This window comes from Mobula birostris, chromosome 29, assembly GCF_030028105.1.
Source record: "Mobula birostris isolate sMobBir1 chromosome 29, sMobBir1.hap1, whole genome shotgun sequence".
Classification (NCBI taxonomy): Eukaryota; Metazoa; Chordata; class Chondrichthyes; order Myliobatiformes; family Myliobatidae; genus Mobula; species Mobula birostris.
Genome location: NC_092398.1, coordinates 29,473,154 through 29,498,744, shown reverse-complemented (window position 1 = coordinate 29,498,744; position 25,591 = coordinate 29,473,154). Strand labels below are relative to the sequence as shown.

Below are 25,591 nucleotides of genomic sequence, written 5' to 3'. Positions count from 1 at the left end.
GATGTACATATTAAACAAAAAAAACATTTAAAGTGCAGCGCAGTTTTCAGGCTGTGTAGAAAGTTCCTGCTCAGAGCAACAGTTGGTCCGTGCAGCTGTAAAAGAAAAATTTAGAGGGAACGTTGACAACATTGTGGGCTGAAGGGGCTGCACTGTGCTGTAATCTCAATTTGTGTGCACATACCAGAGATGGACAGAGTTCTTAAGGTAATGGCATTAGTAGCATCGTTTGCATTTGGTGACTGATATAAGTTGTCCTTGTGACTTATCAGGGGCTTTTCTTTACTTATCCTTGGGACGTGGCACGGCATGTTACGGAAACCAGCCTCTTCCCCAAGGATAAGGATGTAATGTTGAGACTTTATAAAGCACTGGTGAGGCCTCACAGAGCACTAAGAGCAGTTTTGGGCCCTTTGTCTAAGAAAAGATGTGTTGGCATTGGAGAGGGTTCAAAGGAGGTTCAGGAAAATAATTCCAGGATTGAATGGCTTGTCATGTGAAGAGCGTTTTGATGGCTCTGGGTTTGTGTTCACTAGAATTCAGAAGAATAAGGGGTGATCTCATCAAAACCTATCGAATGGTGAAAGGCTTTGATATGGAGAGGATGTTTCCTATGGTGGGAGAGTCTAAGATCAGAGCACATGGTCCAGATTCGAGGGGCGTCCTTTTAGAACAAAGATGAGGAGGAATTTCTTTAGCCAGGGAGTGGTGAATCTGGAATTCATTGACACAGGCAGCTGTGGAGGCCAAGACTTAACTTAAGGCAAAGGTTGATAGATTTTTGATTGGTCAGGGTATGAAGGGGTGTGGGGAGAAGGCACGGGATTGGGGCTGCGAGGAAAGTTGGATGAGCCTTGATGAAATGGTGGAACAGACATGATGGCCCAAATGGGCTAATTCTGCTCCTGTATCTTATGGTCTACTGGCTCTGTCAGCAATGCTCGTTGACTTGGTAAGGCAGCCAGCATGCACCACAATTGCTGTCATCGCTGGTACCCCAGGAGGCTGTGTCCTCAGCCTTCCCACTCCCCGTCTACTCATGACTGCGCAGCCAAATTGTGCTCGTACTCTGTTGGCAAGTTTGCAAGTGATGCCCATCGAAGTGAGCCACGTCTCAAATAACAATGAGTCAGGGTACAGAGAGAGAGAGCTCGGTGTCATGACAACAATGCCTTCCTCATTGTCAGCAAAACAAAGGATCCGGTCATTCACCTCGGGAAGGAGGGGAGGTGCCCAGGCTCTTGTTTACATCATCGGTGCCGAGGTCCAGAGGGTTTGAGAGCTTCATGTGCCTAGATGAGAACATCACCAATAACTGTTCTGGTCTAACCGCATAGACGTCATGGCCAAGAAAGCTCACCAAGGCCTCTGCTTCCTTGGGAGGCTAAAGAAGTTCAGTATGTCCCTGTTGACTGTTACCAATTGTTATTGATGTCCCTGACACTCGAATTTCTGATATACTGTGAAGACTTGCCTAATAAAATTCATTGACATTCCTTTGTCCCCCATTACTAACTCTCCAGCATCGTTTTCCAGTGGTCCGATATCCACTCTTGTCTCTCTTTTGCCCTTCAGATACCTGGCAAAAGCTTTTGGCATCCTTTTTTAAATTATTAGCTGGCGTACCTTTGTATTTCATCTTTTCCCTCCTTATTGCTTTTTCTAGTTGTCTTCTGTTGGGTTCTTTGAAAACATCCCTTGAGGGTGAAATATTTAAAGGGAGCTTGAGAGGGAGCTTCTTCATGCAGAGCGGGGTGGGGTGGGGGGTTTGGTTCTCAGCCTGTGGTCTACAGACCCCTCTGTTAATGGTAGGGGTCCATTTCATTTAAAAAAAATTTGGGAACCCCTGACCAGGAGTGCAGAACAAGCTGCCAGTGGAAGTGGTGGCCACGGGTTCGAGCTCAACATTTGAGGGAAGTTTGATGGGTGTGTGGATGGGAGGGGTGTGGAGTGATGTGGTCCTGCAGGTCAATGGGGCTAGGCAGTTGAGAAGGTCAGCATGGGTTAGATGGGCTGAAGAGCCGGTTTCTGTGCTGTGGTCCTCTGTGACTCTATAATTTTTAATTTCAACAGGGGCTGGAACCGTGTGATCGTGGAGAAGCCGTTTGGGAAGGACTTGGAGAGTTCGAACAAGCTGGCTGCCCACCTCTCTTCCCTCTTCAAGGAGGAGCAAATCTACCGCATCGATCACTACCTGGGCAAGGAGATGGTGCAGAACCTGATGGTCATCAGGTGAGTGGCGGCTGTGCTAGGCGTCACCGGACACCGAGGGTGGCAGCCTACCTGAGGCACCGGGGCTTGGTGGGGTGAATTGGTTCTACTTGAGGAAGTGCGAAGTGATTTATTTTGGAAGAGTGCAGGGTTCCTGACAGGATTCTTAGCAGCGTGGAGGAACTGAGGGATCTTGGTGTTCACGTCCACAGATCCCTCAATGTTGCCGGACAAGTTGAGAGGGTGTTCTTAAGAAGGAGTTCAGTGCGTTGGCCTTCATTGTCAGATAGTCAGGGGACTGAGTTCAAGAGCCGTGAGGTAACGTTGCAGCTCTATAAAGCCCTGGTCCAAGCACAGTTGGAGTGTTGTGTTCAGTTCGGGTTACCTCATTATAGGAAGGATGTGGTAACTTTAGAGATGGTGCAGAGGAGATTCACCAGGGTGCTGCCTGGAATACAGAGCATGCTTTATAGGTTGAGTGAGTTAGAGCTTTTGCCTCTGGAGTGAAGGAGGAAGAGAGGTGACTTGATGATAAGAAACTTTTTCCCAGGGCATAATTTTAAGGTGAGTGTGTAAACGTAACTTTGCTGGATCAAATAACGACAGCAGAAGAAGATCGTTACTGATCTTTTTACCCGTTTATTTCTTCGAGCTCAGCTGGGGGATGAACTTGGACCCGACATCAGGGAGAGACCCTTTCTCATCTCCCCGGCGGTTCTACAAGTTCACTGCCCGATGTCAGAATTGTCAGAAGTTATAAGGCCACCGATACACAAGCACAATCAGTTTGATAACCATTCCAGCCAAGTCAGTGGACTATTGACACAAAAGTACAATCAATTTGTTAGACACCCCAGCCACCTAAATTAGAGAAAAGAATGTCCTACCTGGTTTTCTGGAGCCACAACTTAATTACAAAGATAAGAACATCAGTGAAATTTATGCTTTAATTAAGAAAGGATTGTTCTGTCTAATTTGCATTTTGTCAAAATCAAAAGGTGTAAAAAGCCCAGAGACACCTGATGTGGATCTGGGCGAACTTTAACCCTTATCTTGCTCCAAAGAAGGCAGCTGTGAGATATTATTCAAGCACACTGCAGTCACAGACATTGTACTGAATCCATTGTTTACAGGAATCTTGAGGATCTCCCTTTCTCTTAAACTTTATCAAGTGGAGAAACGTATACAGATAAGTTCTTCACCCAGTGAGTGCTGCCTGCAACGACCTGCTTGTGAGGTGGTAGAGGTGGATATGTAGAGGACATTTAATAAATGTCTTAGGTAGGCATATGGATGAAATAAAAATGGAGGGGGGGAGGTGCTAGTGAGATGAGTGCAGTATAGGCGTGTATTTTCGAGCTCCTCATGGCACACCAAACTTTGAGATAAAACTGCCTTTTTGAACGCTTGACTCTCAATTTTTGTTGCAAGATCTCCATTGTTTGTTTCTCTTTTACGCCACCAAAAAGTGTAACATGACATGTCCAGTAAAACAGCATGAGGCGGAAAGGGAGCCGCTCGCCCGCTAGCCGATGCTGCAACGAACGTTAGCCGGGACCAAGCTAAGAAGAACCCTCCAGGCATGTCGTCAGCCGAAGAGGAAGATGAGCTTCCTCTTATTTGACAGAAAATTTCAAACAAACTCTTGCAATCCTTCAACGACCGGATTGACAAGTTTGAGCACAGTTTCCAGAGTCTGTTGTCCGCCCAGCAAGCGCTCACTGAGAGACTGTCGAGCACCGAAAATCAGATCGCCGACCACGAGCAGCGAATCCACACCGTGGAAACTTCAGTCGCCGAGCTGCAGCAAGAAGATAAAAGGCTGCGGGCCAAGCTTTCAGATCTGGAAGGGAGATCCAGACGCAATAACATAAGGATTGTTGGCGTCCCAGAAGGCGTGGAGAAAGGGAAGCTGACTGAATTTGTCACTAACCTGATCCCCAATCTGCTGGGGGATGACAACTTCACCAAGCCAGTTGTTATCGGTGGAGCGCACCACACACAAAAGCCCAAACCACCGGAAGGCTCGAGGCCCCGCATGTAATTGCACGGGTGCATTTCGCACAGGAGAAAGAAAAGATTCTGCGGTTCGGGAGGCAACTCTCGGTGGATTACGGAGGACATCGAATCTTAATCTTCCCTGATCACACCACGGAGGTTATTAGATTATGAAGACACGCAGTCCTCTTTTATTGTCATTTAGTAATGCATGCATTAAGAAATGATACAATATTTCTTCTGGTGTGATATCACAAAACACAGGACAGACCAAGACTGAAAAAAACTCACAAAATCACATAATTATAACATATAGTTACAACAGTGCAACAATACCATAACTTGATAAAGAAGTCTATGAGCACAGTAAAAGTTCAAAGTCACTCAAATGTCCCACATCTCACGCAGACGGGAGGAGGAAGAAAAACTCTCCCTGCCTTACCCAACCACGGTCCGATTCTGAGTCATCCGAAAACTTCGAGCTCTGATCAGCTCTCCGACACCGAGTACTGAGCGCCATCACTATCTGAACGATTTGACCTCCTTCTCGGTCGCCAACAGCAGGCAAAGCCGGGGATTTTGAGGCCCGCCCTCCGAAAGATTCCCGGCCGCGCAGTAACGACAGCAGTGAACGAGCGTTTCAGAAATTTTCCCTGATGTTCCTCTGTGCTTTCACGTCCATCTTCATCAAATCAGGATTGTCCACGGCCCCGATTTAACAGATACGATATCATTTTTCACCGGAGGGCTGTGCACGCGCGGCGCGCTGCTTCTCTTCTCCTCCCGCCTGTGGAGCAAGGCTGCGTTTCCGTGAGGTGCTGCAACTGCTGAGGGAGAAGGAGGTCTGGCATTCGCTACGTTTCCTGGCCAGGCTCCAAGTTCATCACCAAGAGCAAGTAAAAGTATTCAGCAACCCGGATGAAGCCAAGACTTTTGTAGACCAAAAACTTTGAAAGGCTATTTTTCACAACATAAATGAAGAGAGTCTAAACGTGCTCTGAGCAGACTTTAATCATGGCAGTTCTTTTTTCTATCCTCAATTTGTTCTTTTATTATGTGTGCTAATGAGGGGCTGTTAGTTGGAGGTGTTTTTCTACGCTTTTGTCCGGCAGTCCCAGATTAGGATGAGGGCAAGTCTGCTCCGTTTGGGGAAGCAATGGGTGGGGGTTTTGTTCACATATTTGTTAACTGTTCATCTTATTTTTTGTTGGTTTTTGTTGGCTGCTAGACTGAATGTTAAGTTTGTGTTTCATTACAATGCAAAAGGTACCACAAATGAATAATACTCTTGACTCCTTATCCTTGGTCTCTTGGAATGTGCGCGGTTTTGGTCACCCAATAAAGCAAGGTAAAGTTTTTGCACATTTGAAGCCATTGAAATCTGACATTATATTCTTACAAGAAACTCACGTTAAAGCCACTCAGCATAGGAGTCTCAGGGCTAGTTGGACTTCACAGGTCTATCAGGCACCTTTCACATCCAAAGCCAGAGGCGTTGCCATTCTCTTCCGTAAGACTGTGCCTTTTCGTTTTCGTTCATCCACAATTGATCCAAATGGTAGGTTTATAATTTTAACTGGGCATATCAATTTACTTCCCATTACACTGGTAAACGTTTACAGACCGAACTCGGACGATCCAGGTTTTCTCTGTAACTTGATCCCAGATAACGATTCAAGCCACATATTGATCGGGGGTGACTTTAATTACTACCTGGACCCGTATTTAGATAGGCTGTCCTCTGCCCCCTCCCACCCAATATTCTTGCTGTGCAAACTCTTAACAACTTGATGAAGTCGAAGAAGGTGGTGGATATTTGGAGACTACAACACCCATCTGACCGTGATTATTCTTTTCATTCCCATGTACACAGATCATATACACGGATCGATTATTTTTTAGTCGACTCCAGATTAATCTCTAATATTGACCACACCAAATATCACAACATAATAATATCTGACCATAGTCCTGTCAATCTCAATCTTCAACTGTCCCTCCCTATAACTGGCGCTTTAATGCCTTCTTGCTCAAGGATCAGGCATTTAAAAAATACATTACGACGCACATCTCGCAGTTCCTTGAGACCAATGACAACGGCGAGGTGAATGACTCAACACTGTGGGAAACACTTAAAGTGTATATCAGAGGACAAATTATTTCTTATGAAGCAACACTGAAAAGGGCTAAGCGAGGTCGATTGGAAGTGATTGAGGAAGAATGACTAGCAGCTGAACAGGCTTACAAAAACGCCTTGCTCCAATCAGATTATAATATTCTCAAATTAAAATACGAATACAACTCCATTCTAGGGGAACAAATTGGCAACATACTACTTAAACCTGAACAGCGGCACTTTGAGTTTGGTGACAAAACACAGAAGTTATTGGCAAGGCAGTTGAAAGGAGAACAAGCAAGATGATCCATTTACAAAATAAAATCCAAATCTGCCCCGATGCTTACGGATATTAACAAACGATTTAGTGAGTTCTATTCAGAAATTTACACCTCCAAATCAACAGCTACACAGGAAGATTTTGATAAGTTTTTTGATCTGCTCCACTTCCCACAATTGGATGCAGCTTTCAGGGAGAATTTGGATTTAGATTTTTCACTACCTGAGTTACAGGATGCCATCGAAGCATTTCCCACTGGTAAGGTGGCTGGACCAGATGGGTTCCGGCCAGGGTTCTACAAAGCCTTCCGAGATGTCCTTACACCGACTTTGCTGAGAATGGTTCATGATACCTTTAAAAACAAGCGGCTCCCACCCTCTCTCAGTGAAGCAAATATCTGTGTTTTATTAAAAAAAGACAAAGACGAAACGGACCTTGGAAGCTATAGGCCCATTGCACTACTAAATTATGATCTGAAAATAATTACAAAAGTGTTAGCACATCGGCTCGGTAAGCACATAGCAAATATCATTCACCTGGACCAAATGGGATTCATCCCGGGCAAGTACTCCTTCTGTAATGTCCGCAAAATTCTCAATGTTTTGTATGCCGATTATGGGAAAGATGATAGAGCTGCTATACTGTCTCTAGGTGCCCACAAGGCATTCGATATGATAGAGTGGCCCTATCTAATAGTTTGGATTCGGGGACACTTTTATTGAATGGGTCAAAATATTATATACTGATCCAAAATCCTTCATTCTCACAAATGGGGATAAATCCAGTCCGTTCTCTCTGCAATCTGGTGTTCACCAAGGAGACCCATTGTCCCCCCTGCTGCCTAACACAGCGCTGGATCTCCTGGCAATTGGCATTAGGGGCCACACAGGTATTAAGTTGGGCAATATTGAGACCCGTGTGATTCTGTACGCGGACGACCTTCTTGTCTGTCTAGCCGACCCAGTGGTCTCTATTCCCAGCCTACTAGAATATATAAATCCCTCGGGGAAAGAGCAAATTCAAGCCCTTAGTGGATCAATTTGCTGAAGACGTCCTGAAGAAGTCGCCTTTTAGAGTAGAGAAGGACTGTTTCACCTACTTTGGGATTAAACGGACTAAGAACCCAAAGCATCTTTTCAAATTTAATTTTATAAAATCATTAGAAAAACGCAGAACAAATATCGAGTCCTGGAGGAAATTGCCCTTATCCATGATTGGATGGGTAAATGCGATCAAAATGTTGAGCCTAGCCAGCTTTCTATATCTTTTTCAAAACCTGGCTATATATTTAAATGCATCCTTTTTCAAGAACCTTGAGCCTATCATATTGCCCTTTGTGTGGGGCTACAAATCACACAGGATATTTAAGGCTCACCTACACAAACCTCTTAAGAAAGGCAGTCTTGGTCTGCCAATTTTCAAACATTACTACTGGGCAGCTAACTCCAGGGCTCTTACATACTGGAAATGTGGAGGTGCTGGGACCCAGGAAAAACCTTTATGGCTGCAGCTGGAAGCCTCTGTTGTTAAATATTCTTCACTTCCTGTTCTCCTGCTTTCCACTTATGCCTCAGCAGACAAGCTAATCCAACAAAACTTTACCTTAAAGAATTCTTTATGAATATTAAACCAGATAAAAGTGGCTCACCAAACTCCCATACTTTCCATACACGTTCCCACTTGTCAAAATCATTCATTCAAGTCCGGACAATTAGATGGGATGTTTGCAGTCTGGAGAGAGAGGGGTACCAAACTTTCTTAGATCTGTACATCGACGGCCAATTTGCATCATTCAAACAATTAAGCACTAAGTTCAACCTTCCAAATTCACATTTTTTCGCCATCTCCAAGTCAGACACTAGGTTAAGGAAAAGTGCCCACACCTCGAGCCTACCTCCACCACCCATCCCTTTCTTGAAAACCTCTTGCTCCCTCCAGACTCCAAACAGCTAATATCAAAATTTGTGAATTGCTTTACTCTGGTTTCTACAGATTTTATTGGGGAAGCCTGGGCCAGGGACTTGAACTCAGAGATATCAGCGGAACTTTGGGAGGAGGCAATGTCCCGGGTCCACTTTTGTTCTATTAATTCACGCTACAGGTTAATCAAGGTGATGGATAGATTGCATTATTCAAAAGCAAAACTGACCCGCTTCTTCCCATCTGTGTCTCCTGAATGCGACAAGTGCAGTTCTGCTGAGGGCTCACTGGCACATCTTTTCTAGTTTCTCCCTACATTATACAGCTCTTGGACTGCAATTTTTGAATGGCTCTCAAAAGTCTATTCCAGAGACATTCAGCCCAAACACGACCTCGCCATCTTTGGATGCTCTGCAGAGACTCTTGAGTTGCCGCACGGCATGCAGATTGCTCTGCATCTTGGAATGGTGGTGGCTGAGAAACATATTCTTCTGACCTGGAAGTCTACTACTCCACCCACCTTCGCACACTGGCTCAAGCAGATGTTGTCTATTATACAAATGGAAAGAGTGCGTCTGCACAAACCCAATACACAGAATACATTTGAGAGAATATGGGGACCCTTATTGGCTCGGTGTCATATTGCCTCCCGTACATAGTGACCTTGACCTGTCTAGTCTCATGAGTAGATGTTCTGCCTAACCGGATTCCTTTATTCATTTTACTTTACATTGCCTCCGTGATGTCACTATTCTGTCAGCTCTTTATCTGGAAGTTTATTTATGTAATCTTGTAAATTGTCTGGCAGCCCTTTTGGTTTTTTTTTGTTCTTGATTTGTTTTGTCTGTGCTCCACCTGGAACTGTATTCCCTTTGTATTGTTTTGTACGTCTTTTATTTACCTTGTCTTTGTAAAACTGAAAATTGTAAATAAAGTAAAAATGGAGGGCTCTGTGGGAGGGGAGGGTTAGATTGATCTTAAGTAGGTTAAAAGATCAGCAGCACACCGTGGGCCAAGGGACTGTACTGTGCAAAGTATTATTCTGTCATAGAGTGGTGCAACAATATGGCTTGGGTACAGACCCTTCGGCACAAGCAGACCGTGCTGACCGCGGCACCCACTCAGCTACCTGGGCTCGGGCGATATCCCTCCATGCCCTGCCCCTAACCAAGAGCTTCTGAAATGATATATCGTCCCTGCCTCAAACCACCTCCCCCAGCAGCTCGTTCCGTACACTCACCACCCTCTGCGTGGAGAAAGTTGCCCCTTGGGTCCCGTTTGAACCCCTCCCCCTCCCGCCCCTATGCCACCGGTTCAGGGCCTGCCCGCCCTCGGGTGCCTGCGCCCACCTCGTACGTGCCTCGGCTCCTCCGGCGTGGCGTCAGCTCTGTGTGTCGATCGTACTTCCAGACGTAACGGGGACCTGCCCCGTTCGCGGCCGACGACCGACGCAGTCCGAGGATGTGCTGGGGAGGGGGAGGGGGGGGTGGGGTCGGCCCGCGAGCATTGATACGCTTCTGGTGCCAACCAGGCCAAGTGGTTGCTGACTGCTGATGTTTAAAACCGAGCAAATTGAATCTCTCCGCCCTCCCCACATCGGTGTCACTTGAAGTGCTGAGGGGTGGGGGGGAGGTCATATTCAGTGCTCCCGCGAACCTGGCCCTATCCAGGGGTGGGTGGGAATGGTCGGGTATTTTGCCTGGCAGGGGGGCTAGTAGGTGTTAAACTCTAAGGTGAGGAAGGAGCAAAATGATAACGTCGCCCAGCGTATCCCTGCTGCAGGTGAGAGTATTGGGGCAGGACCAGACAGTGCTAGAGTGCGCCGGAAGCTTGGTGGTGTGGGGGGTGTTGGAACGAAGTGGGGGGTTGTCAAGCTCGGCCTGGCCTCTGCGTTCCCAGACAGTAACCGCCACCTCCCACCCTGCGCCGTCTCGCCAGGTTCGCCAACCGGATCTTCGGACCTGTGTGGAACAGGGACAACATCGCCTCCGTCGTGCTGACCTTCAAGGAGCCGTTCGGGACGGAGGGCAGAGGGGGCTACTTTGACGAGTTTGGGATTATCCGGTAAGGACTGGCAGAGGGAGAAACCACACCCCTTCTGGGAAGGGTGGGCACGGGAGCAACTGGCGGGTCACACAGCCCCCAACACGGTGGGTGCCCAGGAGAACTCGACTCGGTGGGCAGGGACTGTGGAGAGGGGAAAGGTCAGCACACTTCACCCGCTCGGACACCACCACCCTCTGCTCCTGTCTGGTTCCAAACCTCTGACACTCTCTCGCTCTCTCTCTGGGGACATGCTGCTGCTCCCTCCCGTCGGGGTCTGTTGTCCAGTATTTGCTCGGTGGCAGACAAGCTGGATTGCGTTCATCTGTGGACTGCTGAGAACTGCTTGCCAGTGACTCCCATGCATCTTCAATTTACAGGCCGTGTGCGATATAAATATTTGTGTCTGACTGTATGTTTAATGCTCTCTGTATGTTTAGTGCTGTGTGACTGTTTAGTTTTTCCTTTGAGGAATGTGTTTTGTTTGGCTGTATTCATGGATTTTCATGCATGGTTGAATGAGAATTAAATGTGAACGAGACGTATTCTGTTGCTTCCTCTGTCTCCCTTTCTGCGTCACTCCCTGTGTGTGTGTCTCACTGTCGCTGTCTGTCTGCCTCTCTGTATCTCTCTCTCTCTCTCTCTCTCTCTCTCTCTCTATCTATCTCATTCTCTGTCTCTCTCAATCTCTCTGTGTGTCTCAATCTCCCTCTCTCTCATTTTCTGTCACCCCGCCTGCTCTCCCCCCCCTGCCTCGCCCTCCGCCCCACTTCTCCTCCCCTCTCCCTATATCTCACTACACCCACCCCCGTCTCCTTTGGTCTCTTTCCTCAGCCTGGTGCGTGAGTGCGGGGAGGGCTCTGGCAGCGTCGTGGGGTGGGTGTTAAGGAGGCAGAGGTGTTGCGCGTCCCCACGGGCCCAGCCCCACCTCACTGCCTCGACTCTCTCTCCCCCCTTGCCTCAGGGACGTGATGCAGAATCACATGATGCAGATGCTGTGTCTGGTTGCCATGGAGAAGCCGGCCTCCACCAACTCCGATGATGTCCGCGATGAGAAGGTAGGTCCTGTCCACCCACCCCCATGTCTGACCCAATCTTCAACCTGGGAGTGTGTGATGGGACGGTGTGGGGGGAGTTTCACTCTGTGTCTGACCTCGGGAGTGTGTGATGGGACGGTGTGGAGGGAGCTTCACTCTGTGTCTGACCCCGGGAGTGTGTGATGGGACGGTGTGGAGGGAACTTCACTCTGTGTCTGACCCTGAGAATGTGTGATGGGACGGTGTGGAGGGAGATTCACTCTGTGTCTGACCCCAGAAGTGTGTGATGGGACGGTGTGGAGGGAGCTTCACTCTGTGTCTGACCCCAGGAGTGTGTGATGTGACGGTGTGGAGGGAGTTTCACTCTGTGTCTGACCCCAGGAGTATGCGATGGGACGGTGTGGAGGGAGCTTCACTCTGTGTCTGACCCCAGGGATGTGCGATGGGACGGTGTGGAGGAAGCTTCACTCTGTGTCTGACCCCTTTTTTTTTACAAAATTCTTTATTACAAATGTCGGTGCTATACAATATTTACAAAACCAGTGACTTACATATTTACTACACTACAAACAGACAATACATGTTAAACCAATATATTGCCATCCTCATCAATGATGGCATTTACACCCCGCAGAGCCCAACGGTCCCGGAACACCTCTACGGTCGCTGTGGACTGTGCGTATTCCTTTTCAATGTTCACCCGGGCACGAACATACCCCCTAAACATAGCCAGGCAGTCCGCCCGGGGAGAACCTCCTGCCACCCTTTTCCAGGAGCCACGGATGGCAATTTTCGCCAGCCCCAGGAGCAAGTTGACAAGGACATCCTCATCCCTCTGTGCCCCTCTCCTTACTGGATGACCATATATGAATAGGGTGGGACTGAAATGCAACCAGAAGGCGAGAAGCAGCCCACGCAAATATGCCAAAAGGGACTGCAGCCTCACACACTCCACGTACATATGGTACACGGTCTCCTCCAGCCCGCAGAAGTGACACGCGGCTGGGAGATCCGTGTACAGACTAAAGAACTTATTGCAGGGCACCGCTTTATGCAGCACCCTCCAGCCGAGATCCCCAAGGTGCATGGGGAGGACTCCCTTGTAGAGGGACTTCCATTGGGGACCCCCCTCACCTCCAGGTGGGAAGACCGACCGCCATGGCGTGTCGGGACGGTGGACAAGGGCTAGGAAGTGGAGGGTGTGGAGCAACAGCCCATAAAGGTACCTCCTGCTTGCATCCCTGAATGGGATTGTGGGTGTCGGTGAGAGACGGCTCAAGTTGTGTGGATTCGTCTCCCGGGTAAGGCTGCGGGGCCTGGGCCTGATGAGCAGCTCAGCTTGAGTCGATCCACACACCCGAGCCGCACCGACATCCGTTGAGGCAGGGCAAGGGTCGGCCAGGACCCCGCCCTCTGCCAGAGGAGGGGATTCCCGGCCTGAGGCAACCATGTTCCAGACTCTCAGTAGGTCCTGATAGAAGCCGGGCAGCCTCTGCAAAGCAGCACGGCTGACGCCCGCCGGTGGTAGCTGCATATCTTCGGCAAGACAGCAGCCCCTCCGGAGGAAGAAAGTCGCCAACACGTGCCACCTGGGAGGGTGCTCGGCATACAGGAATCTCTGCAGCGTCCTGAGGCGGAGAGCCGCCAGTCGTGTGCGTACACACACCTGCGACTGTCCGCCCTCTCCTTCTGGGAGACTCAGAACCGCTGCAGAGACCCAGTGTTTCCTGTTTCCCCAGAAGAAGTCCACTAGCTTCCTCTGCATTCTTGCGACAAAAGGGGCAGGGGGGGCCAAGGTGACCATCCGGTACCACAACATGGAGGCCACCAGCTGGTTTATGACCACCACCCTGCCTCGATAGGAAAGCACCCTGAGAAGGCCTGACCAGCGCCCTAGCCGGGCCATGACCTTTGTCTCCAGGTCCTGCCAGTTCGCCAGCTAGGTCTCCCTAGAAGGACGCAGGTAGACTCCCAGATAGAGAAGGCGTCTGGTGCTCCACTCAAAAGCTCTCATTTCCTCCGGCAGGGAGTCCACCTGCCACTGGCCTACCAAGAGTCCGGAACATTTCGCCCAGTTGATCCTGGCGGAGGATGCCGCCGAGAAAACATCTTGAGAGAGCCAGGAGACCCAGAAAGCTCGGAACGAATCCCGGAATCGGCCGTCCTCCAGCAGCCGGTTGTTAAAATGCCAATACCCGGATCCCACTCGAGGGTGTAGTGGAATAAATTCCATCCACACAAGGTGATGATCCGAGCACGACACCGGCCGCATGGAGGACGCCGACACGCGGGAGACGTAGGCCCGAGAGATGTAAATGCGGTCTATCCTGGAACCTCCTTCTCTGGACCTTCTCGAGAAGGCGCTAGAGTTGGGGTGAAGATTCCGCCAGCTGTCCACCAAGTCAAAGGAGCCGACTAGCTCCTTTAACCTTTTTGCCGATGCTGGGTCGCGTTGGAGGCCCGAACGGTCCTCCGCCTCGAGGGTACAATTGAAATCTCCCCCGAGGATGACGCAATCCCCAGGATCGATGGAGCTCAGCAGGGTGGACAGCTGGCAGAATAGGCGCGTCTGCATCACACCGCGCCTGGGAGCATACACATTGATAAAATGCAATGGTACGCCATCCAGGCGCACAACCAGGTGGAGCAGACGGCCGGGCACAACGTCCTGGACTCTTTCAATTACTGGCTGGAAGGTCGGGGCCAACAGGATCGCCACCCCGCTAGAAATGGAGCTGAGGTGGCTCATGTAGACCCCGCCCCGCCACTCCAGGAGCCAAGCAGACTCGTCCCCAGGGATGGTATGGGTTTCCTGCAGGAAACTCACCGTATACCGCCCATCCCTGAGGGCTGAGAGATTGTTATGCCTGCGAAGAGGACCCCTGCTGCCGTTTACGTTGAGACTAGCTATGGTAAGCTTCATGGCGGGAGCACACTCGGGCTCAGCAGCTGTGCCCATTTCGGTGAGAGCGGAGGCGCCCTCCACCACACTGTCCGGAAAGAAAGCAAGGTTACTTTTTGCCTTCCGGGCTCGAGCGGTACCAGCGACACCCTGTGACCCACCATCCCCCGTAGGAGCGAGGCTGCTTCTCCCTCTAATGTCCCTTACTTGGTCATCTAGGAAAGATTTTAGTTGCCATCTGTCGTTCCCCGCCACCGCATTCCTCTTTCCCTTTCCCTTTCGTCCGAGGATGACTCGCAGGGACCTCACCAGCCTCGGCATGCTGGGCCAGCGTAGCGAGGCTAGTTGAGGCCGGTGCTTGGCACCCTCAGAGGTGAGAATAAAATGCTTAATTTCCTCTACAGGTATCAATGGGGACTTCTCAGGAGGGGTGAGGATGTCCATTATTTCACTATCGAAAGAGTCCCCCTCCAACCCGTCACTGCAGACAGAATCCCCATCGGCCTCCCCGCATTTTCCAAAAGATGGCTGCGCTTGTGACCCATACCGCGCAGCGGGCACCTCGCTCTTACCTGCCCGCTCCACCGTCGCATCAGCCTCATCCACATTTGCGACAGTGGAGGGACAATCCCCAGGGACTCCCTGCAAGTCATTAATTGCTGGGGTCGACGTGCACAGAAAAACGCCCTCCCCAGGGGGCAGGCATAGAGGGGAACCCGGCACCTTTGGTCCAAGGGATTCACAAGCAGCCTAGTGCTGAGAATGAGAGAGCCTTGTCTCGTCTCCTCTTACACTATTCGGTACACTGGCCTCCAGAGAGGCGCTGACTTGTAGGTCCTGGGTGGAGGCCTCCAGGGCTGCCTCAGTTGTGCAAACAGGGCTATCACAAGCTTTTTGCACAACCACACCATCTTCCCCAGGACTGGTGGCTACATCTGGGGACTCAGGTTTAGAACCAACCCCTACCCGGATTCCCACCCCTTCCTGGGACTCCCCCGCATCTACATCCCCTGCCCTCTTGCGGGAACGTTCCCTTCTCCTCTTCACACCGGAGGAGCACACAGGTGCAGGCTTCACCGATGGGGCGGTGCTCTCTGTTTCCATCGCCCCGTCTGCTTGCGCACCTCCCCGAGCCCCACGCTCCACTTCAGGCGAAATGGGCGTGAGCTCTGCAGCCTCAAAGGCCCGCTTCTTACTGTGTTTGGATTTCCCCTTTGCCTTCTTACTCCGCACAGACTCCACCCCGTCCCCCACCTGAACCACAGGGAGAGGAGCAGGGACCGACCCAACCGTAGGGGTAGGGGTAGGGGCAGGGGCAGGGTGAGGGGCTGGGGCAGGATCACGGGCGGGGGCAGGGTCAGATGCAGGCGCAGACGCACGCGCAGGAGTAGGATCAGGGGGAGAGGTAGCTGGGGCACTGGTGCCCGAAATGGGCTCCCTCGGGTTCCGGGCGGCAGGACAGTCCCTCCGAAAGTGCCCCACCCCCCTGCACGCATGGCACCGCAGGCGCTCGGAGCTCCAGTACACCTGATAATCCACTCTCTCGTGCCGGACAGTAAACCGGCCCTCAACATCGTCCTCCCTTTCCAGCTGCATGAATACCTGACGCCGGAAAGAGATTACGGTGCGGAGGGTGCGTCTCTTAAATTTGTGTCGGATGGCAGTGATCTCCAACCTTACTTGCCCTAAACGGGCCAGTGGGGGTAGCAAGTCCTCATTTGGAATGAAAGGCTTAACATGCCCAAGCACGATACGTTGCGTGGGGGCCGTCACCAGCTCCATAGGTAAAAAGATGTTGTCTACCGTGACTCCCCTGCTTAGGGCCCGGTGCACTAGCTCTTCATTCGCCAGATAAAACACCGCCTTTCCGAACTCCTTCTCGGTGGCCAGAATACCACCTTTCCCAACAAGGTCCTCCATTGCCTCCGTACACTTTTCTAGTGTCATCCCAGGGCGCAAAATACATTGCACCCCACGTTCCACCTTCACCGACCGAAAAAGGGCGTTGTCCGAGGCCGGGGAGGCAGCCGCCCTTGCGTAACTCCCCGAAGGCCCGCGACTCCCTGGAGACCGGTCCGGCATGCTGGCGCTCTTTCCAGTCCGAGAATCCTACAGCGGTGCCGGTTAGAAGTCCTGGAACGAGTCGAATAACTGGCCGGGAAAGTTTGCAGTCGACAGTTCCTCGCTGGCTCGACGCCAGGAAAGGCTCCGTTGGACTTGCAGAGACCCAGGCCGGGAGAGGCCGAAACGTCCTTCCAGATGCTCCGGCACCAACACCGGACGAAAATCAGGAAAACAATGTAGGAGGAACGTTGCCCCGCTGTCAATGGGGGGGAACGACGGCGCTTGCCTCCGGTTTTGGAGCGAACTGGCTTCCTGGCGAGTTGCCAGCGGCCGCAGCTGGGAGCTACGCAGTTAGCAGCCGCCAACAAACCCAGCCCAAACCGGCAGTAAAACTGCACACCGAGTTTCCATACCAGCGCCGTCACTCACTCGGTTGTCCAAGAGACTTTTAGAGCCACCTCCAAAGTATTCCACGAACTTTATCCAGTAGTTTTGCCTCGATTTCTCCCAGCTCAGTCAGCACAGCTCCTCTCTGTGTCTGACCCCGGGAGTGTGTGATCGGACGATGTGGAGGGAGCTTCACTCTGTGTCTGACCCCGAGAATGTGTGATGGGACGGTGTGGAGGGAATTTCACTCTGTGTCTGACCCCGGGAGTGTGTGATGGGACGGTGTGGAGGGAGTTTCACTCTGTGTCTGACCCCGGGAGTGTGTGATGGGACGGTGTGGAGGGAGTTTCACTCTGTGTCTGACCCCAGGAGTGTGTGATGGGACGGTGTGGAGGGAGTTTCACCCCAGGACTCTGTTCCAGGTGAAGGTACTTAAGAACATCTTGGAGATCCAGATGGAAAACGTGGTGGTCGGGCAGTATGTGGGGAATCCTAACGGAGAGGGTGAGGCAAAGAAGGGTTACCTCGATGACCCCACCGTGCCAGTGGGCTCCACCACGCCCACCTTTGCCACCGTGGTGCTCTACGTCCAGAACGAGCGGTGGGATGGTGAGTTCTTAGCCCCCAGTGACCCACCCGTCCCCGTCCCATCTAAGGTCCCATTCAAGTTCCTTCAGTCCCCACCGATCGCCCCCTCTCTGCTCCTGCCCCTCGCCAGTGAGTGACGAGTGCCGGCCCCCCCCCCCCCCCAGCCACCTCTCGGCTCCCTCCCTCCTCCCTCCCCCCCCCTATGTCTCGAGCGCCGCACTGTTCTGACGAGGGAACTGTGGACACGGGTGGGGAGCGGTTCAGAACGGACACCGGTCTGACCCCAGCCCTACGCTGCAGGAGTCCCCTTCGTGATGCGCTGCGGGAAGGCGCTGAACGAGAGGAAGGCAGAGGTTCGCCTCCAGTTCCGGGACGTGCCGGGCGATATCTTCCAGCAACAGTCCAAACGCAATGAGCTGGTCATCCGCGTCCAGCCCAACGAGGCCATCTACACCAAACTGATGACCAAGAAGCCCGGAATGTTCTTCAACCCTGAGGAGACCGAGCTGGACCTCACCTATGGCAGCCGCTACAAGGTCGGGAAGCGCTCGGTCGCCCTGGGGTCAGAGAAGTGAGGGAGCTGGATTAACGTCAGTGAGGATACTGTCAGTGACACAGGACCCTGGGGGAGAGGGGTCACTGGGGGACAGTGTGAGGTTGCTGAATTAACGTCGTGGGGATACTGTCAGTGACACAAGATGCTGCGGGAGAGGAGTCACTGAGGAATGGTGTGAGGAGCTGGGTTAACGTCAGTGGGGATACTGTCAGTGACACAGGACGCTGCGGGAGAGGAGTCACTGAGGGACCATGTGAGGGAGCTGGACCAACGTCAGTGGGGATGCATTCAGTAATAAAGGGCACTGGGGGAGAGGGGTCACTGAGCGATGGTGTGAGGGAGCCAGATTAACATTAATAGGGATTCAGTCAGTGACAGAGGGCGGTGGGGAGAGGGGACACTGAGGGACGGTGTGAAGGATTCGGCCAGTTCTGCAGATCCCTGGTTTCCCCTGAGTGGTCTTTAACGGCTGATTTCTCTCCCAGGATGTGAAGCTACCTGATGCCTACGAGCGCCTGATTCTGGATGTGTTCTGTGGCAGTCAAATGCACTTTGTCCGGAGGTTTGTACAGAGGGCGCGTCTGTTCAGTACTGCAGCCTGCACGGTGTTCCCACTCATCCTGCACCAGTAGGTCACGGGGCACCAGCGCGTACCTGCGCGTACACACGTACAAACGCACATGTTCACTGATGCACATGCACACTGTCACAGTTTTACCTGGCAATACGTTGACGTTTATTTACTGAGATACAGTGTGGAACAGGCCTTTCCAGCCGCGTGCCCCAGCAATCCCCCAAAATTACCCTAACCTGATCATGGGACAGTCGATACTGACCCCGTAACCTACTAACTCAGGGGTGCCCAACCTGTTTTGCACCGCGAACCGGTTTAATATCGACAATACTCTTGCGGACCGGCCGACCGTGGGGGTGGGGTGTTCAAGTGTGTTCAAGTAGGGTTAAACTCAGCTCATCATGTCTTTTACAGTTCGGGTTGCCAACTTTCTCACTCCCAAATTAGGGACAAAAGTAGCAGTCAAATATTGGACACTTGTGAAGGACTACCATGACCATGAAGCCTTGTGCGGGCACCTGTGTGCGCATATGTGACGTGCGCATGTGCGTACGTGCTGATATTTTTACACAAATTGGTTTTGGCGTAATCTTCCTGACTGTACATAGATTACTTCTACGTTATATAGGCTGTGTATTTATCATATCATTCCTGCTTTTACTATATGTTAGTGTTATTTTCGGTTTTATGTGTTATTTGGTATGATTTGGTAGGTTTTTTTTGGCTCTGGGAACGCTCAAAACTTTTCCCCATATAAATTAATGGTAATTGCTTCTTCCCTTTACGTCACTTCTGCACGAAAGATTTCATAGGAACGCTCTACCTTAGCGGGGGAAATACGGGACAAGGGCGGTCCCGAACGGGACAAACCAATTTAGCCGAATATATGGGATGTCCAGGCAAATATGGGACAGTTGGCAACCCTATGTTCAAGTTCAACAGTGCATGACAGGGAATGAGGAAAGGTGCAGCTGACTCATATCGTTTCCTCGTGGCCCAGTAGCACATGCTTTGCGGCCCGGTATCGGTCCGCAGGCCGCTGGTTGGGGACCGCTGTACTAACTGGTACGTCTCCCAGGAAACCAGAGCCCCCGGTGGAAACCCACAGGGTGAACGTACAATCTCCTCACAGGCACCGACGGGAATTGAACCTGGGTCGCCTGGACTGTAATGCATTGTGCTAACTCTACACTACCCTGCTGCTCTGCTGCAGTTTTGGGTTCACCAGAGACTCTGCTTTATTTTTCCCTCTCAGTGACGAGCTCCAAGAAGCCTGGAGAATATTCACACCCCTTCTTCACAAGCTGGAGTCTTCCAAAATTTGCCCCGTTCCCTACGTGTACGGCAGGTATGTGAATGCACACGTCTCTCTCGTCCTGCTCCCCCGGTCACCACCCAATCACCCCAGGGTTAGAGAGAGAGGGGGGATCAGCCAGGGTTCCTGCACCCCATCACTGCACAGTCATCCCGGGGTTAGAGAGAGAGGGGGGATTAGCCAGGGTTCCTGCACCCCGTCACTGCCCAGTCACCCCGGGTTTAGAGAGAGAGGGAATTAGCCAGGGTTTATGCTCCCTGTCACCACCCAGTCACCCCGGGGTTAGAGAGAGAGGGGGAAACAGCCAGGGTTTATGCACCCCGTCACTGCCCAGTCACCCCGGGGTTAGAGAGAGGGAATTAGCCAGGGTTTATGCTCGCCGTCACCACCCAGTCACCCCGGGGTTAGAGAGAGAGAGGGAATTAGCCAGGGTTTATGCTCACCGTCACCACCCAGTCACCCCGGGGTTAGAGAGAGAGGGGGAAATAGCCAGGGTTTATGCACCCCGTCACTGCCCAGTCACCCCGGGGTTAGAGAGAGAGAGGGAATTAGCCAGGGTTTATGCTCGCCGTCACCACCCAGTCACCCCGGGGTTAGAGAGAGAGGGAATTAGCCAGGGTTTAAGCACCCTGTCACTGCTCAGTCACCCTGGGGTTAGAGAGAGAGGGGGAATCAGCCAGGGTTTATGCTCCCTGTCACAGCCCGGTCACCCCAGGGTTAGAGAGAGAGAATTAGCCAGGGTTCCCTGCCCAGTCACCCCGGGGTTAGAGAGAGAAGGGGAATTAGCCGGGGTTTATGCTCCCCGTCACCGCCCAGTCACCCCAGGGTTAGAGGGTTAGAGGGTGAGCTACAGATAGATATGGGAGGAAATCAAACAGGGTTCCTGCTCCCCATCACTGCCCAGTTTCCCTGTGGTCTGAGAGAGACGGGTGAGAGACAGAGAGGGAGATGGAACGGAGAGAGAAAGAGTAGGAAAAGAGTGAGGAGGGAAAGAATCAGCCAGGGTTCCTGCTCCCCATCACTGCCCGGTCACCTCTCGATTGGGCGGGGCGGGGGGGGGATTATCAGCTAGAGTTCCTGCTCTCCTGCATTGCCTCCCCAGTCTCAGCACTGGTCAGGAACACCAACGCCTCTCTCTCCTCCCTCCTCACCAGCCGCGGACCCCCAGAGGCCGATGAGATGATGAAGAAGGTGGGCTTTCGTTACGAGGGCACCTACAAGTGGGTGAGCCCCAACAGGCTGTGAGCCCGGTGGCCGGGTGGAAATGGAGAGAGGGGGAGTGGATGGAGACAGAGTGTGACACACACACACACACACACACACACACACACACACACACACCCCACACCCCACACCCCGCACCCCACACCACACACCCACACACCACACACCACACACCACACACCACACACACAAAACACACAACACACCACTGACACTCTACCCTTCCACAACCTCCACACCACTACCTCCCACCCCTCCCCATAGCAGTTCCATCGCACCTCCGGGAAGAACAGAGGATCTCTCTCAGAATGATTCAGGCCAGAATGTACGGAGCGTCAGGACAAAACTCTGTCACTCACAAAGCCAGCGTTGCCCTTTGGACCTGATGAATGTACTGTCTCCTTTCGTTACTTCTATCCACAGAGAGTGCTAGAGCTTAAGTTATTGCTGTCTTGTCGTTGCTTGCTTAAGAGGGTGGTGAAACTTCACGGATTGCCTGTGCTGCTGGCTAGGTGGGTTGTTTTCAGGGTTTCTTCACAGCTGTGGCTTGTCGGTGTGAAAGAACCCACGAGGACACTCCTTCCCTCTCGCCCTCCTTGTCCAGAAATCACTGTCCTGCCTGGTAACCCTGCACAGAACGTGTTCAGGGTTCCGGTGGAGACAGATATACTGGGAGTGTGTGATGGGACAGTGTGAAGGGTCAACACTCTGTGTCTGACCCCGAGAGTGTGTGATGGGACGGTGAGGGGGGAGCTTCACTCTGTGTCTGACCCCGGGAGTGTGTGATGGGATGGTGTAGAGGGAGATTCACCCTCTGTCTGACCCCGGGGGTGTGTGATGGGACAGTGAGGAGGGAGCTTCACTCTGTGTCTGACCACGGGATTTTGTGATGGGAACTTCACAAAGGGAAAGGGTACTTCATTCTATGTCTGACCTTGGAAGTTTGTGGTGGGACAGTGTGAAGGGAACATCACTCTGTTTTTGTCCTTTTCTCCGGAGGCAGTATACATGTTAAAGGTTTTAAAAACTAGTAAATTAGAATTTTATAAAGACTGCTTATTAACAACTTTATTAAAATGCAGAAGAAGGAAAACTTTTTAACCGATACAATGTGGGAGAAACCCTTCAGTATCGAATCGCCTTTGCCGCAGCCCCTCCCTCCCTCCCTGCCTCGTTGCCCCCGTCTCCTCCGGTGACATTCTGCCTCCTCAGCCTGAGGCGAGGTTCCAGTTTGGATGAAGAAGGAGCCCATTTTATATCCCCCAGAACCTGGTACTTGAGGGGGACCAGTCAGGCCGCGGGACTCGGCTGCACCTTCTCGCCTCCCGGCTGAGACATGGTTCACGGACAGAGGCAACTTGCTTTGCGGCTAAACCACGTACATCACCGTTACCTGCGCTCAAAGCTTTGTGCCTGAGTGTACTCTAAACATTCCTACTTCCCACACTTCAGTCTTAATACCAACTGTCTTTAAGCTGCATACTCTTGTACGCACTGAGGAGGATTGAAACGTGACTTGCACTCCCCTCTTCTCCAGCTAATTCGTACTCTAAAGAGAGAGAGAGAGAGCCCCAACTGACTTGTGCTTCCTTAGTTATCGTGGGTCTGATGTAATGAGTCATTTTGCTGGTTGAAGGGGGAAGAGAGAGATCGAAGGGAGGGTCACAGTTTGGATCGGGATCATTTTTGTAATTGCTGTTGTATATTTCAGTTTATTTAGTAAAAACCTGTTAGTTATTTGTGCTTTTTCTTAAATGTCTTGTTTACAGAGTGCATCGATGGGCTGTGTGCAGGTGACATGGTTGGTGTGTGCGTGTGTGCGCGCGCATGAGTGTTACTGCCCTTCGGGCCATCTAGTCTGTACCATTGTACCGTGGTAGCAGGTTCACAGGTTTGGTGAGTGAGGCAGAAAACATTGTCTGTGAATAAGCATGTCAACCATCTATTTACAAACAGTAAAATATTGGACCAAACATTTAAGTCCCTCCCCTCCCCAAGGTTACACCAACTCGACTGGTGGTATATTGGTCCCAGAACCAGACATCGAGGCAAATGGTCCTGGGTTCGAATCCGGCTGGCTCCTTGCACGCTTTCCATCCGTGCTGGCTTGATCATCGAACTAGCAACTTGGTCTTGTAAAAAAAACCAGAGAAATGCTGAGGGAACGGCAGGGTTGCCACCCGATGCGCAATCTTGTAGTAACGATCAGGGAGGCACAGAGAGAATCTGAATTTACTGATCGGTATCTTTATAATCTCAACAGGACAACACGTGAATTTACACAAACAAATAACTCTCTGCTCGCCTACTAAGTTTTCCTGACCAATCAAAGAACAGCAAACTGACCATGTTGCTGACCACATGTCCCTCGTTTCGAAACTCCACATTTTCACCGGGCACCTCACATCCGCGATAGTTGGCCTCCTCCAGAGTTACCACCAACAGCACACTTGAAGCGTCTGCTTTTATATTCATTTCTTACCGATTCAGATATTGCATTCCAGTGCCATTGCCTGTAGGTCAAGTGTATGACCTTTAACACCTTCTTATTATTGGCTCTGCTCGCAGCCAGCGTCCATTTATTGCCCTCTTCCCAGCAATTGACAATTGGTAACTTACGGCCCTTTGTTCCCAATCAACAACTGGCTTGACTCACGCATAACAGATTCAGAACCCCAACAGTCAAAAACCTGCATGTATATCCAACCGAAGAACACTCCACAAATAACTTCTTATTTGGTAAATGATCCCTAGTTCAGCAGATTACCTGAGGCATCATCGTGTCGACTTCAAAACACTGATCAAGCCAAGCGACTGACTCACAAAATGGAGAGAAAGCAGTTTTTTCATCAAATGGCAGCCTCCATTTCCTCCCTCATGGCAAGAGGAAAGGCAATGGGATTGGCTCCTTCCATTGTCCTTGATTCATTTGAATTCACTGATTTGCAGACGGTAGTTCTCTCTGGCCAACAGCAGGGAGAGGAACAAGTTTCACAAACTACAAACTAGATATTCACAACCTGATAAAGGGCTGGAGAAGGGGGAATCTGATAGGCGAGGACAGAAAACCATAGAAGGGAGAGGCACCAGAGGGAGGTGATGGGCAGGTAAGGACATAAGGTAAGAGAGGGAAAAGGGAATGTGAATTAGCGAGGTGGGGAGGGGGGCATTACTGGAAGATTAAGAAATCGATCTTCATGCCACCAGGAATGACCAATACGGTGGAAGGAGCTTTTCACCATCAAATAAGTCACCCCCGACATGACAGACATATAACCTTCACCCAGAGCCTAGCTGTCCAAGTTTCAAAGTTCAAAGTACAATTTATTAGCAGCGTACGTACATGTCACAACATACAATCCTGAGAGTCTTTTATCCTGCTGGTAAACTTAGCAAATCTATAGAATTTCGCTTATGCGCTGGAGTCAAATTCGAACCCACTAGTTCCACTGGCAGCTCATTACACACTTGTACCACGCTCTGAATGAAGACGTTGCCTCCTCAGTTTCCCCTTAAAATCAAGGGTTCACATTCTGATTTTTATTAAAAAAAGGGGCAATAGCATTAAGCAAAGGGGTCGTGGACTCTTTGCCTTAAATAGAGAAAGATTAGTTTAATTTATCAGTAAGCATTGAGCCATGCAAGTGAAATGCATCATTTGCGTCAACAGCCCCCACAGTCCGAGGATGCAGCTGGGGGCAGCCCGCAAGTGTTACCACTGTGTCATACCCACAACTTTACTCACCCTAACCCGCAGGTCTTCGGAACGTGAGGGAAGACAAGAGCAGCAGGAAAAACCGACATGGTCCTTGGAGAACGTACTGTTACGTACAAGCAACACTGGGGGAAGTACCGGTTACCAACGCGACACTAAAAGTATCAGCAGCAATAGAACACACCTGGAGTCTGGTTTTGATGTTAAAATCCACTATCTTTATTAGTAACTACTAAATACAGTAACTTAATAGGGTGATCTAAAGTTAGCAGTGTTTTGCATATATAGGTGTATAGATAAACTTCCCAAACTTATTCCAGGTGGGAAGAGTTGTAGTCTTACGATGGTATGTAAGAAAATTCAGTTCAGTTCAAATACACAGAGTTGTTATTGTTGTTATGAGGGAGAGATTTGTAATCCAAGGTGAAATCCACGATAGGAGAAAAATAAACAGGTGTCGTCGATCTTCCCGTTGTCCTCCGAATCCTCACATGAAGTATCACCAACAGTAGCTTATCACAAAGGGGACCATCTTCAAGGGAACCACCACCCAGACAAGGGTAGACACACCGGTAGATTCCACAAGGTCACCCCAATCACACACAACGTGATAGCCACTTATCCAGTTCCACGACATACGAAATAACTCCAACAGTGATTT

The 25,591-nt window shown here is 50.9% G+C and overlaps 1 protein-coding gene across 5 annotated transcripts in view; it reads left to right on the top strand.

Annotated features, from left to right (window-relative positions):
* Positions 1-22,952, top strand: part of g6pd (glucose-6-phosphate dehydrogenase) — a 50,911-nt gene extending 27,959 nt beyond the window's left edge. For all 5 annotated transcript variants that reach the window (XM_072246160.1, XM_072246161.1, XM_072246159.1 and 2 more), the window contains 8 exons: positions 2,074-2,232; positions 10,464-10,589; positions 11,533-11,626; positions 17,381-17,567; positions 17,847-18,082; positions 18,588-18,664; positions 19,932-20,024; positions 21,146-22,952. In XM_072246160.1, the coding sequence (XP_072102261.1) occupies positions 2,074-2,232; positions 10,464-10,589; positions 11,533-11,626; positions 17,381-17,567; positions 17,847-18,082; positions 18,588-18,664; positions 19,932-20,024; positions 21,146-21,236 (1,063 nt within the window). In that variant the 3' untranslated portion in view covers positions 21,237-22,952. The remainder of the gene's footprint in view (positions 1-2,073; positions 2,233-10,463; positions 10,590-11,532; positions 11,627-17,380; positions 17,568-17,846; positions 18,083-18,587; positions 18,665-19,931; positions 20,025-21,145) is intronic.
* Positions 22,953-25,591: the final 2,639 nt, after the last annotated feature.